The sequence below is a fragment of the Schistocerca americana genome, chromosome 1 (assembly GCF_021461395.2).
Source record: "Schistocerca americana isolate TAMUIC-IGC-003095 chromosome 1, iqSchAmer2.1, whole genome shotgun sequence".
Lineage (NCBI taxonomy): Eukaryota > Metazoa > Arthropoda > Insecta > Orthoptera > Acrididae > Schistocerca > Schistocerca americana.
Genome location: NC_060119.1, coordinates 1,128,561,883 through 1,128,577,881, shown reverse-complemented (window position 1 = coordinate 1,128,577,881; position 15,999 = coordinate 1,128,561,883). Strand labels below are relative to the sequence as shown.

The following is a 15,999-nucleotide window of genomic DNA, read 5'->3' as shown; positions in this document are numbered from 1 at the left end:
GTCAACAGAAGCGTGGCGTTACAAAGTATAAGGAACAGGTTCCACGTCTTGCTATATTCTAGTACTTCTTTACCTTCATGCTGATAAATGTTTCTGCCACTTTCTTTTTAATTTAAGAAAAGGTAGTTTCTTGGATTCTGTGACTTCGCTCTGATTAACTAACGATAGGTTCAAATTGCTGCGAGTGAAACATTTGTAACCTCGCTTGTCTCAAATATTTGGCTGTCATATTTCCGAATACTTTGTGATTTTAGGCCAAAACCTGAGAACACAGCATAGGTCATGTATTGTTGCTTGTCACAAATAATGCCGAGGAGAGAAGCCACTTCCACTCGTATCTCGATGTCACGTGTGGCTGCGAAACTCGACAGCAGTCATTCTGACGTCACTTAACGGCAAGATGTGCGTGAAATGAACCTCTCCTGTCGCCCAATAACGGGCACCAGACAGTCAGTGTGTGCGCTACGGACGTACCCTTACCTACATACACGCTGGAACAGGTTCTGTGAGTCTGCTGCTTTCTAATATCCGCTGTGAACTTGAGAGACGCCTTACTGGATTTCGCCGTCTTTAGCTGAAGATTGCATTTGGTCTGTTTCACATAACAACTTACCTCCTACGAATAAACGCTTTTTCAAAATACCAGCACATAGATCTCTCAAATATGTGTCGGTACTGGTACAAATTCTTGTAATCAAATGACCAAAAACGTCATATTGGTCGTTAAACACTTTCGGTATTTGGTTGTTTTCTTAATATAACTTGCGTGTCGTGAAACTATGCCATTTCAATGCAATGGCACGTCGAAGATTTATCAAAAACCCGTCTTCATGGTATGATCCGTAATAATTAAATACGGACAATTAGAGCCTTTAGGAGCTCTAAGATAAGGGACACTCCCACAAGCTGAACGCGTCCACTGCCGTGTAGTGGTCACAGGCATTGAGTTACGAAGCCTAAAGCAAATGGTTTGCATATTGCAACTTCGCGTTTCTAAAGGATTCTGCGATTTAGTTAATTTAATAGAAGCATTTTCTGCAGTATTCGATGTTTTATCTGATACAATGGGGCTCTCTCTTAGTAGTGAGCTGTCATTTGTTAGTAATTTACAAATTAAGAATGAAGCGTGTGGTGCCACCGCCAGACACCAAACTTGCTAGGTGGTAGCCTTTAAATCGGCCGCGGTCCGTTAGTATACGTCGGACCCGCGTGTCGCCACTATCAGTGATTGCAGACCGAGCGCCGCCGCACGGCAAGTCTAGAGAGACTTCCTAGCACTCGCCCAGTTGTACAGCCGACTTTGCTAGCGATGGTTCACTGACAAATTACGCTCTCATTTGCCGAGACGATAGTTTGTATAGCCTTCAGCTACGTCGTTTGCTACGACCTAGCATGGCGCCATTATCATTTGCTATTTATCTTGTGATGCATGTACCGCCAGACCGATGTTCACCAATTATGGATTAAAGTTAAGTATTCCAGAAGCTACGTACCTTTTTTGCTAGTCTAAATACCTTGGCCTTGTTCCAGACCTCACGCCAGCCTGCGTGAGCTTAAACGCGTGCCTTTCGGCTTCACCTCATAGTGGCTTGGCTGTCTTGCCAAGTCACAACAAAACGTGCAAATGCGGGTAGATATTCGAAACTCACTGATCGTTTGCTAAAACAAACTGCCACTCAGAATTGGAAGCGTAGAGAAGACATTTGAAACAGAACGAAAAGGTAACTTATTCTGAGCTGTCTATAAAGTGTAAAACAAAAATTACAACCTAGTTATTTTACAATACCTCTTTTCCAAACTTCTTCAGTTAAAGTACATACGCTAACGAAACGTACTTTGGCACCGGTGCAGGAATGTTACTGGCGATGTTTGTCCCCGTTGTTTCAGTTACTTCCGAGTGCGAAGGAAGTAGTTCGTTTTTCTCGTACCCAATTGTAATTTTTCGCAAAAATCAGAACATACCTGACACAACCAGCACACTCATTTAATATTAGGTACTTTTCGTAATACATATACAACGAATATTAGGTTGTCGGATTCTCATATCCAAAGAAAAAAAGGCAGGAATAGTTCCGAAAATTGCAACGAAAGCACCAACTGAAAATATAATGTGCAGCTTGTGAAGGTCGTTCTCGAGTTTAGCTAGCACAGTCACGACGATACAGTGACAACAGACATCTGTCGGTGCCTTCGACAAAGCCAAACTATGCCTTTGAAAGAGACATACCCACAGCTTCTCTCGTAGCGTAGTATATGAAGGGGACCATGTGCGTGCGGGGAGGTGAGACCCTATTCGCGCTACCCTACGAGGAATACAGATGATGATGATGATGATGATGATGATGATGATGTTTGGTTTGTGTGGCGCTCAGCTGCGCGGTTATCAGCGTCAGCACAAATTCCCAACCTTCACTCAGTCCAATCTCGCCACTTTCATGAATGATAATGAAATTCTGACAAACACCCAGTTATCTCGAGGCAGGTGAAAATCTCTGACCCCGCCGGGAATCGAACCCGGGACCACGTGCTCGGAAAGCGAGAACGCGACCATGAGACCACGAGCTGCGGACAGAAAGACAGAATTTAGAAACTCTCACAACTAACGCATGCATCGCGTGAACAGAATCTTCGTAAATCACCGCACACACAGCTGCACTGCTAGTTGGAAAACCGATTTTAAAGCCCGTTCCACACGAGCATCTCTCTGGTCAAAATCGGCTAGTCGCCGTGTGTGCGCGTCACATTCTTGCGTGTAAATAAGCCACCATTCAGGTCGTGAGCAGGTCAGTGACATAACTGATCAATTGACTGCGCCGAGTGTGGAATATCTTGAGTATGATTGTAACTTGCCCTCTTACTTGTCGGTTAGAGCGATAATATGACTGATCGCATATATCTAATGAATATTATTTTGGACGAGGCTATCGTTTCCGCTTTGACCGGTTGGAGAAGAGAAGTGTACAAGCTATTCTAATGAACACCATATCGCCCGCATCTCGTGGTCGTGCGGTAGCGTTCTCGCTTCCCACGCCCGGGTTCCCGGGTTCGATTCCCGGCGGGGTCAGGGATTTTCTCTGCCTCGTGATGGCTGGGTGTTGTGTGCTGTCCTTAGGTTAGTTAGGTTTAAGTAGTTCTAAGTTCTAGGGGACTGATGACCATAGATGTTAAGTCCCATAGTGCTCAGAGCCATTTGAACCATTTTTTTGAACACCATATCCTACTCCAGCACTTTCTACTTGTATGAATTTTGTTTGATACTTAAAACAGTCCCATCAATCATCTAAACTGCGAAATAAAAAGCGGTACCAAATGACTAGAGTCCACCGCAAGTCTAATTGAAATAATGCAGAAATTAATTAATACAGTCATAAGCCCAAATGCGTATTGTCTGTTCGATAATTAAGCGATAATACGAAACTGTTTGAGTGTACGTGAGGCAACAGAAGATTGACATAGGCTTCTGACAACACAAAACGTTAAGAAATACTAATGAACTAAGAAGGCAATTATCTTATACCGCTAATACTCAGATATGGTAATTTGAAAAGATGTTTAATCTCGTTATTGAAAAGTAAATGACTGAATGGAGATACATTAGGTGATCAAAAATATCCTGACACCTGGCTGAAAATTACTTACAAGTTCGTGGCGTCCTCCATCGGTATTGCTGGACTTCAGTATGGTGTTCGTCCAACCTAAGGCTTGATGACAGCTTCCACTCTCGCAGGCATACGTTCAATCAGATTCTGGGAGGTTTCTTGGGGAATGTACGCTAATTCTTCACGGAGTGTTGTACTGAGGGGAGGTGTCGATGTCGGTTGTTGAGGCCTGGCACGAAGTCAAATGGTTCAAATGGCTCTGAGCACTATGGGACTTAACTGCAGAGGTCATCAGTCTCCTAGGACTTAGAACTACTTAAACCTAACTAACCTAGGGACATCACACACATCCATGCCCGAGGCAGGATTCGAACCTGCGACCGCAGCGGTCGCGCGGTTCCAGACTGTGGCGCCTAGAACCGCTCGGCCACTCCGGCCGGCGGCAGGAAGTCGGTGTTCCGAAACGTCCCATAGGTGTTCTGCAAGATTTAGGTCGCAACTCTGTGCAGGCCAGTCCATTACTGGGGTTTTATTGTCGTGTAGCCACTCCGCCACAGGACATGCATTATGAACAGATGCTCGATCGTGTTGAAAGATCCAGTCGCCATCCCCGAATTGCTCTTCAGCAGTGGGAAGCAAGAAGGTCCTTAAAACATCAATGTAGGCTTGTGCTGTGATAGTGCCACGCAAAACAACAAGGTAAGCAAGCCCCCTCCATGAAAAACACAACCACACCATAACATCACCGCTTCCGAATTTTACTGTTGGTACCACACACGCTGGCAGACGATGTTCACCGGGAATTCGCGCACCCACACCCTGCCATCGGATCGCCACATTGTGTACCGTGATTCGTCACTCCCCACAACGTTTTTCCACTGTTCAATCGTCCAGTGTTTGCACTCCTTACACCAAGTGAGCCATCGTTTGGCATTTACCGGCGAGATGCGTGCCTTATGAGCAGCCGCTCGACCATGAAATCCAAGTTTTCTCACCTCCTGCCTAACTATCATAGTACTTGCAGTGGATCCGGATTCAGTTTGGAATTCCTGTGTGATGGCCTGGATAGATGTCTGTCTTACACATTACGACCCTCTTCAAACGTCGGCTGTCTCTGTCACTCAACAGACGAGGTCGGCCTGTGCGATTTTGCGCTGTACGTGTCCCTTCACGTTTCCACTTCTCTATCACATCGGAAACAGTGGACCTAGGGATGTTTAGGAGTGTGGAAATCTCTCGTACATACGTATGACGCAAGTGACAACCAATCAGCTGACCACGTTCGAGGTCCGTGAGTTCCGCGGAGCGGCCCAATCTGTTCTCTCACGATGTCTAATGACTACTGAGGTAGGTGATATGGAGTACCTGGCAGTAGGTGGCAGCACAATGCACCTAATATGAAAAACGTATATTTTTTTGGGTTGTCCGTATACTTTTGATCACATAGTGTATACTCTCGACCGCTTTGTGACTAGCGAATGACGTTTTTCAGCTTTTTCTGTAGGTGGTATAAATCTTCGCTACAGTGCCTCTTGAAACACCAAACACTTTGAGTGCCGTAACTACGGAAACACCCACCACAAGAGCACCAACTATTTGCCCATGTTCGAATTCACTTAGCCCCTCACAACGCTCTAACAACTACACGGAACACTGGTCTGACTTCGACCAACACTGGCAACATACTGAAGGCACTGCACAGGGTCCGTTCGTAGTCAAATACGACAGTGCAAGTTGCAGGCTTGCCTGGCAACTGCATTTATGTTGAAGCTTGGATTTCTCGAGTGTTTCTATATTTAGCTCGTTAATAGCTGAATGGAAGTATCTAGGAAGACATCTTCCTGACTTTCCGGTATGATTCCCTTTCGCACAAACTGCAACCGAGAAACTAAATCGTGTGCATTTCTTTCACGAGTGACTGCACAAGCAAGTAGAATCATTTGCATATCAAATCACATTATTCATATGATGCCACCATACACACACGTCTCCCTGTCGGTAGTACAGACTGCTACGAAGTATTAGTCATACAGCATAACTCTCTGAACGTTCGTGTATAGCCGTTAATCAGAAAACTGGTTTGCTAATTACGAACAACATGTTTTTAAAATTTCAGCGAATAAAAGCGGTCCACGTGTTATCGGAAATAATACCATATAACACTATAGGCTACTACTAAAATAGCAATAATGTTACTCCTGTGAAAGTATTTTAATTTTTGACCATGAGTGTGTGCAATGGAAAGGTATCGGATTTTAAAACAAATGGGAATCGAACCAAGGTCCCCATTAATTATGAAGATTATATCGAAGGAAACAGTCGCCAGCCTAAATTAGGCAATGTTATCCAAAATACTAGCACTGTTCATAAAGCAAGTTAACTATTAAGACTGACTTGATTTGATAGTGAAATTCTATTTTGCTCATAGGATAGAAGGCAGTAGCACAGTTTAGCAAGTAACGTACCAGTGGTTTGACATGAACTACACATGAGGAGCACAAATACGTTTTGGGAAAAACTGGCTGTCAATAAGACTTACTGTCCGTACAATAGAGTAGGAAGCTAATGATCGTTATAGGTAAATGATTACTAATGATGTAGCACTACTAACTTGGACAAGAGGTTCTTTTGTCAGTTCAATTGTTGGAAATTACTACCACTGAAATAGTATTCAGGCACTGTATAATCCGTACTGATTATTATTTGTATTCTCAAGGAGCATTCACTTCTTGCACTATTTATCTCAAATCGGACATGTGATAGCTACCTGGATCTAGTATAGTTTGAATAGTTGTAGCTGTTTGCTTATTATCGTAAGCACAAGTTATAAGAATGAAAGTTGTACTCCCTGAGTACTGTTATTGTAACATGAAATTTAAATTTGGCTCAACTATTAGCATGGGGACCCCAGTAGACTCACATCTAGGCTGAACATTTTAGTAACACAATATTAGAAACACTTAACCATATAACACAGTAATCCTTACGCTGGCCCTCCAAAGTCTACTATGCAGTGTCTGTTATGAATCAGCACAGTTCTTTTGCAGGTAATTGTAACACTGTACTGAGGTTTCAATAAGAAGGATCTTTAAACTGAATGCTTCAAATCTTCTCTTTGCATATTGCACCTTGGTGGAACTTTAACTACCCTTTAATGAAATTTACGTGGAGTATTTCCATCATAACTCCCACTAAATAATTATGTACTTTACTACTTCCCAAAGTTTATTAACTTAAGGAATGTAATTACTTTTCAGTTCAATAAAATAGGATACTCGGAAATACTTCCATTCTTTTACAGCACGTTAGTTTTGAAGTTACATCCATAGCTTAGTTACAATTACATAAATCGTCATACGCAATGAATAAAATATTTACACCGATGTTACATCAAAGAACACGGTTATACAGAAGTCACGTTAAATAAAAAGAGACAAAGAAGTTAGATAAGATAATTATAAGTAATGTCGATAATAGTGTTACACAGTTTGGAAAATGAAAGTAGTCGTTCGAGAAGTTAAATTATTAGTGCAAAAGTTGTAAGTGAGATTGGGATAGGGATAACCGCAACCGAAATAGAAACTGCGATATTATTGGAAGAACGATATAGATAGAAGCAGCATACTTTCCCTGTACTGTTTCTGTTTTAAACTTCTTTTAAGTTTTCTTTCCCTTCTTTTGCCTCAGTTCACTCGTTTAGATGCAGAATAGCTGCATTGTGTCCGCAGTAGAGAATATTTACAGGGAAACATATCAAATTCGTCGTAGCTCACAGTATGCTGTAGACGCAACATCACGCAGCAATAAATAAAATAGTTCCCAGAGTGAATCTCGCGTTACAGAACATTTATCTGTAGACCACTTTGTCAAAGTGAAAAGCTCTAAAACAAGAAATAAAGGACGCACTTTTGCCACAGAGCAGTGGCGAGACTGTTTTATGCGGTAGCTGGCGGCGCACGGTTTTAAATTTCCACAGTTTGTCGGCGAACAAATACGAAGCTATGCAAGCTTCGCAGCGCTTTGCGTAAACCGAATAACGACCAAATACGTGCGACGTGAAAGAACAAACGCGTGCGAGCGTATTTCTCTTTCGCCGGAACTCTCGCTTCCATCTAACTCTGACTTTGAATTGGGGCTTCGAGCTGTCGCTAGTTCGGCGCGTGTACGCACATTGCGAATAAAAAGCCACGGATTGACCGGACACACACAGCAGACGTCGCGTCGCAGCCAGCAGCACTGTGCACCCATTTTCCCACGGCTGGGAGCGCTGCGGAAGAAGGCGGTGCACACACACGGCAAGGATTACAGGGTCCGGCACGCAGCGGGGAATTTTCCAATTAATTTCTCCTGTTCAGCGACGGAGGTGGCCGACGTGGGACGCGTCGCTGCGGTCGATATTCCTCTCGATCCAAATTCTGCACTGCAGATGAAAATTTACATACCGGCGTTCCCGTGCGTGTATCTGTGTGGCAGTCTTTGTTTCAGTGTACTTCATTTCTGCGGAACGGTCAAGGGTTAAAACAAAAGAACAAACGTGGTAATGATGCTACCGATTTCAGTCGAAGATCATTATGAACAGGTGAACATAATCTGATGCTACCTATAACCACTGTTATACCGGAGCCAAGGTAGCCCCTGAGGGCCGGCAATCCATATAACACCACAGAGGACGAGGTTGTATATGCCCAAGGCGCACCCAAAAGCACCATGGTAAACACCGGCTATTTACCGAAATCAAAAAGTCAGTATAAAATTGAAAACTTAAGAAACCACGGAATAATGTAGATAGAGAGGTAAAAATTGACAAACATGCTTGGAATGACATGGTGTTTTATTAGAACCACCCCATATTGCTAGCCTCGTGAAAGATCTCTTGCGCGCGTCGTTTGGTGATGATCGTGTGCTCAGCCGCCACTTTCGTCATGCTTGGCCTCCCAGGTCCCCAGACCTCAGTCTGTGCGATTATTGGCTTTGGGGTTACTTGAAGTCGCAAGTGTATCGTGATCGACCGACATCTCTAGGGATGCTGAAAGACAACATCCGACGCCAATGCCTCACTATAACTCCGGACATACTTTACAGTGCTGTTCACAACATTATTCCTCGACTACAGCTATTGTTGAGGAATGATGGTGGACATATTGAGCATTTCCTGTAAAGAACATCATCTTTGCTTTGTCTTTCTTTGTTATGCTAATTATTGCTATTCTGATCAGATGAAGCGGCATCTGTCGGACATTCTTTGAACTTTTGAATTTTTTCGGTTCTAATAAAACCCCATGTCATTGCAAGCATGTGTGTAAATTTGTACCTCTCTATCTACTTTATTCCGTGACTTATTCAGTTTTCAAATTTATACTGACTTTTTGATCACCCGATACATACAAGATAATGGAAACAGACATTCCGAGCACTACTTCCTGCAGGGGGAGCTCGAGCCACGGCCTGCAGGAAGTATCACTACGCCAAAACCTGACTGGCTGGAGACAGCTATTTAGGGGCTAGAACCAGCCCCGACGTTCAGTTCACGCCGGATGCCGACCTCGTGTACAGCGACCGTCGAAGATTACCTCTTCGTCTCGGAATTGGACTGTTACTAGTGTGTGTGTTACGACGAACCTTTGTAGAAAATAAGAAGTGAACTTCTGTTTACCTCGATCAGGAGACTTTTTTCGTTATTGTTACCTTTCGTTTGTATGTTCAGTCATCAACCCTGTGGACTTACATCAACAAAAGTTGCGTTTGTGAAAAATTGCGAATCTTCAGTCACAACAACCACTACTTACTTATTTAACAGTACACATGTAGACTTATTATCACTCTCAAATCTGTTTAACTCTTTTCGTGCAGTTATCGTTACACCAAAGTAGTCATCAACTCGTTCAAATAGGTTGTGAACTGCATTAAATTATGAGTGTGTCACTTATGACACTCTACTTACTTCTGGACAGGACTGAGCTTCGTTTACATTTTTCCAACTCGTTGAGCACCTGGGGTCGCCCAGGTATGTATTTATTCCAATCTTCCGTCTCTCTGTCTGTCCATCTTCTTCATCTCCCAATATATCGTCCATCCCCCCCCCCCTTTCTCTCTCCCTCACAAAGTTACCATCCCCACCCTAATAGGAAGCTTATGGTTCTCACCCTCACAGTATTTCTTCCAGATAGTAAATAACACGTAGTTGGACTGCGATCGATCGAAGAGTTTAGGAGAAGCTTTCTACACGCGGCTTTGCACAGGTTCTCATATCCACGTATATCTCACCTATATTTAACATATTCACACACATTTCTACACTTATTTCATCGTTATCTCTAACGAATTTCGCCCTGCCTTTTCATTTTCACACAGCCCAATGTTTATGACGTCATATCCCCGGAACTACACTACTGGCCATTAAAATTGCTACACCACGAAGATGACGTGCTACAGACGCGAAATTTAACCGACAGGAAGAACATGTGGTGATATGCAAATGATTAGCTTTTCAGAGCTTTCACACGTGCTGACATGAGGAAAGTTTTCACCGATTTCTCATACACAAACAGCAGTCGAACGGTGTTGCCTGGTGAAACGTTGTTGTGATGCCTCGTGTAAAGAGGAGAAATGCGTACCATCACGTTTCCTACTTTGATAAAGGTCGGATAGTAGCCTATCGCCATTGCGGTTTATCGTATCGCGACACTGCTGCTCGTGTTGGTCGAGATCCAATGACTGTTAGCAGAATACGGAATCGGTGGGTTCAGGAGGGTAATACGGAACGCCGTGCTGGATCCCAACGGCCTCGTATCACTAACAGTCGAGATGACAGGCATCTTATCCGCATGGCTGCAACGGATCGTGCAGCCACGTCTCGCTCCCTGAGTCAACAGATGGGGACGTTTGCAAGACAACAACCATGTGCACGAACAGTTCGACGACGTTTGCAGCAGCATGGATTATCAGCTCGGAGACCATGGCTGCGGTTACCCTTGATGCTGCATCACAGGGAGGAGCGCCTGCGATGGTGTACTCAACGACGAACCTGGGTGCACGAATGGTGAAACGTCATTTTTTTGGATGAATCCAGGTTCTGTTTACAGCATCATGATGGTCGCATCCGTGTTTGGCGACATCGCGATGAACGCACATTGGTAGCGTGTATTCGTCATCGCCATACTGGCGTATCACCCGGCGTGATCGTATGGGGTGCCATTGGTTACACGTCTCGATCACCTCGTGTTCGCATTGACAGCACTTTGAACAGTGGACGTTACATTTCAGATGTGTTACGACCCGTGGCTCTACCCTTCATTCGATCCCTGCGAAACCCTTCATTTCAGCAGGATAATGCAGGACTGCATGTTGCAGGTCCTGTACGGGCCTTTCGGGACACAGAAAATGTTCGACTGTTGCCCTGGCCAGCACATTCTCCAGATCTCTCACCAATTGAGAACGTCTGGTCAATGTTGGCCGAGCAACTGGCTCGTCGCAATACGCCAGTCACCACTTTTGATGAACTGTCGTATAACACTGAAGGTGCATGGGCAGCTGTACCTGTACACGCCATCCAAGCTCTGTTTGACTCAATGCCCAGGTATACCAAGGCCGTTATTACGGCCAGAGGTGGTTGTTCTGGGTACTGATTTCTCAGGATCTGTACACCCGAATTGCGTGAAAATGTAATCACATGTCAGTTCTAGTATAATATATTTGTCCAATGAATACCCGTTTATCATCTGCATTTCTTCTTTGTGTAGCAATTTTAATGCGCAGTAGTGTATTAGTCCATCGCTTCCTTCACCCTTTTCCTGCCCATTGCCTCCTACCCATCTCTCTGTCTGTAGAACTCCCCTTCCGTCTCTCTGTCTGTCCATCTTCTTCATCTCCCAATCTACCTGACCATCTCCTGCCCACCCCCCTTTCTCTCTCCATCACCAAGTTACCATCCCCACCGTAATAAAGCTTATGGTTTTCACCCCTCAGTATTTCTTCCCAGATATTAAATAAGACGTGTGCAAGATGGACTGCGATCGATCGAAGAGTTTAGGAGTAGCTTTCTACCCGCGGCTTTGCACAGGTTCGCGCATCCACGCATATTTCACCTATATTTAACATATTTCACTCGCATTTGTCCACATATTTCGCACTGTCTTTTCAATTTCAAGAGCTCAATGTTTATGATGTCATATCTCCTGAACTACGTGTCGTACAATCATGTATTTTTGCATTTACATTCAGTGATATATGCGGATATTGTCTGCGAAACGTATTGCTACTACAATTAGTAGAAAAAAATTGTAAATTAAAACTTCACGCAGGGTGCGGAGATTTTTGACGCATCTCAGTGTTTATGACGTCATAACTCCTGAACTATGTGTCTTATAATGAGATTTTTTTCAGCGTCATTCATTGGTATATATGAATACATTCAGCGAAATCTGTTGTGAATGGAGTCAATGGTAAAGAAGTAATAAAAAAGTCATGCCTGACCCTGAAGTTTTAGTGTATATACCACGGGCGTCCTGTAACTAATGCAGCACATTATTTTCTCTGCCAATTTCGGTTGAAAAAGTTCAGAATTTGTTGTGGGACCGCTTCAGCCCCTATAGTTACATGACGTTGTGATAGTTGGCGGCACTATACGTAGCCTTCAACATGGCGTCTGTAATGGATGTGCTTTCCGAGCAGAGAGCTTTCATTGGGTTTCTTTTGGTGGAAAACCTGTGCATCGTAGACATCCACAGGTGCTCGCAGAATGTCTACGAATTCCTGGCAGTGAACAAAAGCACGGTGAGTCTTTAAGCGAGGTGTCTGTCACCATCGCAACGAGATCGCGCAAACCTGCCCTATCTCTCGCGTGTCGGCCGGCGGCACACAGCTGTGACTCCTGTGATGTGGGTACGTGTGGACACTCTCATTCGAGGTAATTGACGGATCACAAACATCTCGTTGGTCAACTGGACGTCTCTGTTGGTAGTGCTGAAGCAGTCGTCCACGAGGTTGGGGTACTCAAACGTGTGTGCCCGCTGTGGTTCAAATGGTTCAAATGGCTCTGAGCACTATGGGACTTAACTTCGGTGGTCATCAGTCCCCTAGAATTTAGAACTACTTAAACCTAACTAACCTAAGGACATCACACACAACCATGCCCGAGGCAGGATTCGAACCTGCGACCGTAGCGGTCACGCGGTTCCAGACTGAAGCGCCTAGAACCGCACGGCCACACCGGCCGGCTGTGCCCGCTGTGTTCCTCGGCAAATGACAGCAGACCTTTTGTCTGTTTGGCTCAATGGAGGATTCACCCCGCGGGAAGCAGTACGTGGTTGATGTGGAGGTTACTGAGGCAGCAAAAGGTTGCCTCCAACGTCGACCAGAAGTGTGGTACCAGGCTGGCAAATAGGACCTCCATGGAAGCTGGCGTTTAGTTTAGCCCTCACATTGAACGGAGATTATGTTGAAAATAGGGTTCTGTAGCCAAAAGAGTGGGGAATAATGTACTGTATTGAAATCCTGAAGAAAATCAAGCTGCTTTCAGAGAAAAATGTCCTGCGTTACTTATTGAACGCCCCTAGCAGTAGGCTGTAATTTTTTTTTCCTTTCATCATTTCGTGGTTTGAAATTGTGTGTAAAGTTTGTTGCAAGTCACGAAGTGCTCTCATTCTCAATGTAGTGTGGCTATTCGCTCACCGTGAGGTACGCTTCTCTTTCAGCCCCAACAACCAAAATGAGGAATTTGTTCTCGGACTTCGCGGAATATTCCCGCTTCAGCCCCTATAGTTTCATGAAGTTCTTATAGGTGGCGGCGCTATAAGTAATCTTCAAAATTTTAAAGTTGTTTTTCTACATATGTCACTAAAATGTGCAAGAAGCATTGTTATGACAAGTCGCCTTTAATGTACTCTAGCAATGTAACGACTAACTGTCTCAAGTCTTAACCAGTTACGGAGATGGACCACAAATTTAGTTAAATCTTGCAGCTATTTGAGGACTAACAGCCACTTTGACAATTAACGTCTCATCTGCCGGGAAAAGAAATAATGACGACGCTAAAACAGAACTTAAAAGTGATGGAATAAATGTATTAAGGGTGAGGGGACTCAGAATACATTCGTGTATTGGGATACCATTAGATAGAGTTAAAATAAGATTAATGATATTTTATCGATTATCAAATCAATTCTTAAAGAAGCATCAGTTACAAGCCAATTCAGATTCGTAGTAACTACACGATTACGACTACAACGAGACACTAAATTGAAAAAGAAAGTTGTACTCAGTCAAGGATATCTGGATTACTTTTTTCACAAAATTTACGGAAGGCCTAAAAATAAGTATGAAAGGAACTCAACAAACAGACTGAAGACTCTGAAAGGTGAACAAATAATGGTCTAACTACTATTTTGTTTGAAACCGCTGGAGATGTTGCAGTATGGTTTGTCTGAGGGCCGGAGATAGGAAATTCCGCTAACGCACTCAAGACTGTGTGATGTGTCCACTGGCGTCGTCTATCCTCATGTGAAACGGTGTAAGACTGCAGTTTCTGTTGTTTACAACAGCAGCGTACAGTAGACGAGGCGCAGTGAAATAAGCGTTATTATCGGTTAAGGAATTATCTGGCATGGTTTTCGTGTAAGGACAAGCAAATGAGAATCACTTGGAGGCTGACCGTATCCAATGTAGGAGACGCCGGAAGCACGCCATAGTTCAGACACTGTTCCGACTGCCAAGAGAGCCTAAGCAAGCGACACCACAGCACAGCGTTCGAGGAACACGTTAGTACTCGCAGACTGCCTTCTTGGGAAAAGCCGTGATTGTCCTCGTGGATCAGCAGCCTTCAGTTTGTACTCTGTCCGCAGCTCGTGGTCTTGCGGTAGCGTTCTCGCTTCCCGCGCACGCGGTCCCGGGTTCGATTCCCGGCGGGGTCATGGATTTTCTCTGTCTCGTGATGACTGGGTGTTGTGTGTTCTTCATCATCATTTCATCATCAGTGACTCGCAAGTCGCCGAAGTGGCGTCAACTAAAAGAGAAAAAAAAAAAAAAAAAAAGGACTGGGGCCTCCCAGCCAACAATGCCATACAATCATTTCATTTAGTTGGTATTCTATCAGTTACGATTCAGATGTCCGTTACGCACTGTTGTGTGTGGCGCGTAATACGGAAACAGTAGCTACGGTGCTACTATTAACATAAAATGCTCTGACTATGGACGTCATATCGTGTTGAGCCGATGGTTGATGTAGTGCTCTATGGTGCAGCCTCACTTTCCGAAGTGAATTTTTCCTCGTGTGATGTCTGTTTCACCGGAGACGCAATGCTAAATAGTCGTAACAGTCACGAATGGGTCTACATTTGTGAAGAGTCATCAACACAGACTTACAGTGTGTTTGTTCATTATCTGGTTAACAGGCCAGTATTTGCTTCCTTTCTACTTAACTGCACCAGTGTTCGCTTTGTTTCTGAAAGCCCCGCCCCTCACTTTGTTGACAGATAGCCGACTTGATGTTCCTGGATGGATATGCTTGCAGCAAGGTTAAGTCCCGTCTCACTCTGTACTAAATTATTCGTAAGTACCTCTGATGAATCAGAAGTAACCACATGACTACAAGGAAATGGACACGTGCCAGTGGAGAGAGCATCCCTCTCAGTTTGTAGCTCACATTACAGGTGCTCAGTGTTGGCTCGGCCTGTGACGCAGCTAACGTCAACTCGTGTGTGCACTTCTTTGAAGTTGCCGCTGCTGCTTAGAAGCTGCAGCCGCTTGGGAAGGCACTATGACAGCGGCCCGCTTTGTGGATCTGTTCATTCGGTTGCCTACTCGCAGGCGGGAGCTAATTCGCTGCTGCAAAACGGAGCAGGTGATTTGTGCCCATGTTGTGACACTCCCGTGGCCCTATTGCAATGACGTCACGGCGAGAACTACGAATCGAGGTTTGGAGGGCTACTCTGGCCACTGGCACAGGTCGTTTTTCTGTACGTCTCACACTTCTCTGGTAGCTGTCTCCTCAAGCTCCTGAGGTATATGCAAATATCCCTGAGCATTTAAATCGTCGTAACTAACCCTCTGACATGGACTGCTGGGTAAAGGCGTCCCCCAAACTTTTCCACTGCATCTTTTCCAGCACCCATCAGATAATCTTCTCCTGTCTTCTTAAATTCAACAAAGAACTTTCGTAGGGCAGGTACAATCCATTCGCTTTGCTATACCACCCACCTTCATTTCTTCTTCATTACAGTCTTAAATGCGTCTCCCTCTCCAGCCTGTTCGCTGGTCTACTTGTTTTTCGGTCTCTCCCAGACGTTGTCAATATACCGGAGCTGGTCAAAGTTACGTAAATACAACGAGAAATGCGCGCTCAGCGATAAAAGCAGATGCTGGCCAAGCCTGTAGGGTGGGCCGTTTCATTTGATCAGGAACTGCG

The 15,999-nt window shown here is 44.4% G+C and overlaps 1 protein-coding gene across 1 annotated transcript in view; it reads left to right on the top strand.

The window, feature by feature from the left end:
- The first annotated feature begins 2,265 nt into the window (after nucleotides 1–2,265).
- Nucleotides 2,266–15,999, top strand: part of LOC124597070 (protein tailless-like) — a 90,968-nt gene continuing 77,234 nt past the window's right edge. The window contains exon 1 of the mRNA XM_047135916.1: nucleotides 2,266–2,281. Coding sequence (XP_046991872.1) covers nucleotides 2,266–2,281 — 16 coding nt within the window. The remainder of the gene's footprint in view (nucleotides 2,282–15,999) is intronic.